Genomic DNA, 4,930 nt, shown 5'->3' with positions numbered 1-4,930 from the left:
CTTAAAGTTCTTGACATTTGACCAACATAGATTTTGTTGCAAGATTGACATGGACTACTATATATTACATTTATTCGAGAAGTAATGAGGGGTTTATCTTTAACTCTGGTGTGTAAAGTTCTAATCGAGAGAACTGCTTTGGTGGCTATTTTAATATTGGGCAATTCATTGAAAATTCTAGAGAGTTTGGGGGTGATCTCCTTAATGAAGGGTAAAGTACTATAAAAAACTGGGGTTGGAGCAATATCCACCTCACTCCACCTCTAGTACTGTTATCATTGTAATTGCTGGAAATTGATATACTAATAATCATGCTTTTTTTCTGTTATTATTTCTGTATTCACCTTTTTCTATTTTTTTTTCTCCTTTCTTACCATTATTTCAATTATTCTTCTTATTTTTTCTTCAATCTTTTTTCATTTTTCTATATATTAATGGTTTTTTGGCTTTATTTAAAAAGAATGGTTGGCAAAACAGGCACTAATGCCTAAGTCACCCGCCTCCCTATGGTGCCTATAGTTATATGTATATTTATTTAAATAATTCACATTTAATTTTCATTCAATTTGAAATTTTTAGATTCATATTTAATAATGCATGCTGTCGTTCCAATTACTTACATACTTGTGAACTTTTACCAATTATTGTATTATTATTGTATATTATTGTATTAAAAACTTCTAGGAAAACAGGTACTACTATTCTACTAGTCAATCCCTGTCATTTGATACCCATCTTGGATTTACAATGATACACAATTTATTAAATTGTATTGTCATCAAAACTTAATGTGTGTACCAAATATTAGATCAATCCGTCAACAGGAAGAGGATCAAACTTCAATTACTAAATAACAAACAGAGCTAGGTAAATAAAACCTTTCAATTAAAAATCATAATAAAACACACACTGAAGTAGAAACAATCATTTTACAATTTCAGGAAAATAATCAGTTGTTTACTCATTCACAACATGCCTTCGATCAGATGTGAAAGGAATAATCAGTTGAAATTGTTCTTCCAAATAACTCAAGATCAATTGCATCATTATTATTCGATTTCTTGGAGTCATTAGCCCAATACTGGCTCTATAGTCTTCGGTCACATTAAAATACGTACATATTCGTTGACACAAATTGCGCTTTTGCAATGGTGTGAGCTTGAATAGGATTAAGTCCTCGATAGGAGTTACTGAAATTTTATCATAATGGGTTGCCATGAATAAAAACATCCCATAACCTGCAAAAATATTATTGTTCAAAAATATTCTATAATTATTCTCATCATCAATAAATTATGTGTGTACAGGATCCTTCACGACGAGCGATCGTTAGGAATATTGGAGAACGATTTAAAATAAAAACTTGATATTTTGTGGAAGTGGGTTTTACGAAATTGCATTCTCGAATAAAATATTTTCAACTTCAGGTTTTTTTCAGTTATACCGGAAGTTGGGGCAACTTCCTTATTTCAAATGGAACACCCTGTATTTTATTACATTTTTGAATTTCTCAGCACATTTTAGGCCCACTTCGTATTAAAATGCCTATACTCAAATTTATTAGTTTTCGGGATATTGATTTTTTTCTGAAAAATTTGACAGTTACAGCACCACTCCGAAAAAATCATAACTCATAGACAGTAATAGTTGAAAATGTGAAATTTCGCAGAATCAAAACTTAAGCATAAACATGAGCAAGTCTATCGAATTTTCGAAAATAATTTACAGGATGGTCGAAATTTCCACCTAAAACATAACATCGAGAAAACTGATGAAACGCGATTTTTTCAAATTGAAACTATACACTATTCTATTATTTTTGGATACTACGAAAAATAAGATATCAAATGTTCTATACCTAAAATATACTCCTGGCAAGATATATCCGATTTTGGGAAAAATTCGAAATGTAAATCATGCGTACAGCTGCCATGTTCGTCTTGGCAGCTGTACGAGCTGCCAAGACGAGCATGGCAGTGGTCGACCAAATTAAGTGACGACTCCAGATCGTCGACTGAAAGTGTGCGAGCTAGCAGACTCAGTAGGCGTTTCAAAAAGTGTGGTACATTATATTTTATCTGAGAATTTGGACATGACAAAACTGTGTGCAAGATGGGTGCCGCGTTTGCTCACACGCGAGCAAAAATAGTGTCGTGAAGATGTTCCAATTGAGTGCTTAGCGAAGTTTCACAGAATTCTTGCGTCGTCTTGTAACGATGGATGTAACATGGGTTCATAACTCCATACCCAAGACAAAAAAACAATCAAAACTATCTCAAGAGAGGCGAGTATTAAGCGAACTCATTGCAACGTCTGAGTTGAGCGTTCCACATTGGAAAAACGTTCTCAGGAAGTTCATTCCACATAAACCGTAATTCTTCAGGTGAAAGAGTTCGGAGTGTAGGGGAGACCGGGGCTGATTGATACGCTTTCCAAATTGAAGCCTCTCTAATTTTTTTATTGATAGATAGTGAGAAAATACATTTGATTTCCAAATTAGTGTTGTTTTGTTTATATAAATTTCAAATTACATAATGTTTGGACCTATCCTAAACCCAGAATTTAATTTTTTCATTAAGGATGCAAGTGTACCAAGCAACCCCGTATTTGGGGATGGTTGGTACATACCTTGGGGTTGGTTGGTCGAGGCAAAAACTAAGAAAATAATTATTGTTTTTATTATTTTATGTAACAATCAGCCTGCAAAAAAAATCATAATACAGAAAAAACGCTACCTATCCGTTAAAAAAGTTAATAATCTAGTCAGAACCATCTGAATCACAAGTATGACAAACGTAGAACAAGCCCGCATCTGCGCATTTATCATGTGCCCACAATTTGCATTGGTTGCACTGAATCCATTTCTCGTTAGGCAAACTATTTGACCAGGGTTCAACGCAAAGCAGGCAGAAGGTTTCTTCATCACTGCTTGAATAGTCTTTAATTTTTGAAATCATCGCATTTGCTAGTTTTTTTGTGTTCTTTTTGGTTTTGTCAAAGACCTGTTTTTTATCGATCTCGTTTTATTTTCTTTTTTCTTTTTTTCTTCTTCTAATGCATCTTTAATAGGCGTATCTGTCAAGATTTCAGATTTTTTTTTGTGCGACCCCGTTGCACTTTCCTTTCTGCGGCTTTTGGAAACGGCTTCAAATTTTCGAGATCTGTAAAACTACATGTTGCTATCTTGTTAGATGACTGGAGACACTGAGAATTCTGTGGCGTGGGCGTCTTACTTTCTGCAATTCTGCTTGGTCCAGCTTGTTGCACGTCTTCGTTGGGATTAGTCTCTTGGTCTGGCAAGGGGTTGTCGACACGGTTTAAAGCCTCTTCGATGGGTGTAATTTGACCAAATTCAGGTAGATTTGCTTCAACTCCCAATGCTTCACCAGGATTTACGTTTTGCTCAATATCTTGCAAATCTTGTTCAGGATCTGGTCTATCTGTAACATAAGCAGCCATAAATTCATTGTCCGGAAAAATATCTCTATTAAATGGATAAATTCCGGAAACCTGGAATCCAGCTGTAATGGTGTTTGGAGTTGCCGCTAATGGTAGTGCAGTACGAACAATACTGGGTATGTCATAAATGGTCATCGTTGCACCCGGACGATTAGTCATCCAAGAATCACAAGCACTATCGACATACTTCTTTAACGGTCCATACACACTGCGATCCAGAGGTTGGAGCTCAGGGCTACAGTGAGGCGGAAAGTATAACACTGTTACGCCGTGATATTTGCAGATATTTAGTGCTTCGGGAGATAAATGCGAATCGTGGTTGTCTATCAAAAGCAGGAGAGGGTTTTCCTTAGACGCTTAGGAGTACTGAATAAAATGCTGGATATATTATATAAAATGAACTTCTTTCATCCAGCCTGATAGATTGGCACTTCCATCGCTTCCAGGCGGAGCATCTCTGAGAAAATGGGGCTTAAAATGAACATGAGGAAATATGAAGAAAGGTGGCACAGTATTTCCAGCAGCAGAAACAGAACACGCCAAAGTTACAAGTGTACCGCGTTCTGCCGAAGTAACTCTTCCCACTTGTTTGACACCACGCCTACCCACAATTCGGTCAGGTCTCTGAACTGTAGTAATTCCTGTTTCGTCCATATTCCAGATGACCACAGCAATCTAGAAATTGTTCTAAGAACAATTTCTAGATTGCTGAAAAATCTGTCTACATTTGTTTTATTGAATCTTGTGGCTCTAGACAAACTGATGGCTTCAGGTGTTCTTATAGCCAATTCAGCATTTCGCTTTAAAAATGATGTAAACCAGTTGGGGCCTGCCATCTCATTCTTCTTCCAGCTATTTGGAACCGTCAGGTGCAAAGAAATTGCATATAAATAAGCTAATCTTTTCACTCCTTTGGGCGTAAGACTATAGTAAATATCGACATCTTTTTTAATGTAATCTGTGAGATTGGACTCTTGAAACTCAGTGAAAATCTAAAACCAAAAATTTTACTAGAAACTAGATCATCAAGTATATTTTTTAAAAAACCTACCTGTCTATTTTTGAAGTATCCAACAACTGTTGAAGGCATTTCTTTTCCTGATTGCAGTTCCTCTAGTGTAAAATTGAAGCAATATCTTCTTAAAGTGTTGAATGGAATTTCGAAGTCACTGGCAGCAGATCTTAGAGATTGCCCTTACAATTTTACGGCTCTGACCGCCCCTAGCATAATATCCGGGGGTATTTTGCCTCTTTCCGGTTTTCCTTTAAACGTTCGCCCTTAAATGAAGGTTTCCTGAAAAAGCCAGCTAGTAGCAAAACAAAAAAAAAAGTAAAGCTAGCCCCCGGGGTTGCTTGGTACACTGTACACCACTGTACACCATCCCCAATGCATTTTTTTACGTTAGAAATGTCAAAACTGAATGTTCAAACATTATAAATGAAAGTTTCATTTTTGGTAAGTATTGACAAA

At 35.9% G+C, this 4,930-nt stretch overlaps 1 protein-coding gene across 1 annotated transcript; it reads right to left on the bottom strand.

The window, feature by feature from the left end:
- Positions 1-4,004: 4,004 nt before the first annotated feature.
- Positions 4,005-4,930, bottom strand: LOC141485466 (uncharacterized). The gene is made up of 2 exons (XM_074182233.1): positions 4,511-4,930; positions 4,005-4,451 (listed from the first exon to the last, which is right to left on the bottom strand). The coding sequence occupies exons 1-2, from the start codon at positions 4,547-4,549 to the stop codon at positions 4,005-4,007; spliced, it is 486 nt and encodes a 161-aa protein (XP_074038334.1). The 5' UTR covers positions 4,550-4,930.

Source organism: Leptinotarsa decemlineata, unplaced genomic scaffold (assembly GCF_025532065.1).
Source record: "Leptinotarsa decemlineata unplaced genomic scaffold, Ldec_3_MD MMD2_tig00026328_RagTag_RagTag, whole genome shotgun sequence".
Classification (NCBI taxonomy): domain Eukaryota; kingdom Metazoa; phylum Arthropoda; class Insecta; order Coleoptera; family Chrysomelidae; genus Leptinotarsa; species Leptinotarsa decemlineata.
The sequence above is the reverse complement of the archived record's forward strand: the minus strand, read 5'-3'. Positions and strand labels throughout refer to the sequence as shown.

What these genes read in the sequence shown, in the direction of transcription:
- LOC141485466 (XM_074182233.1), bottom strand. Translation starts at nt 4,549, where the DNA reads ATGCCTTCAACAGTTGTTGGATACTTCAAAAATAGACAG. An exon ending in GATACTTCAAAAATAGACAG is followed by an intron (nt 4,452 to 4,510) that starts GTAGGTTTTTTA and finishes TTTTGGTTTTAG; the next exon opens with ATTTTCACTGAGTTTCAAGA.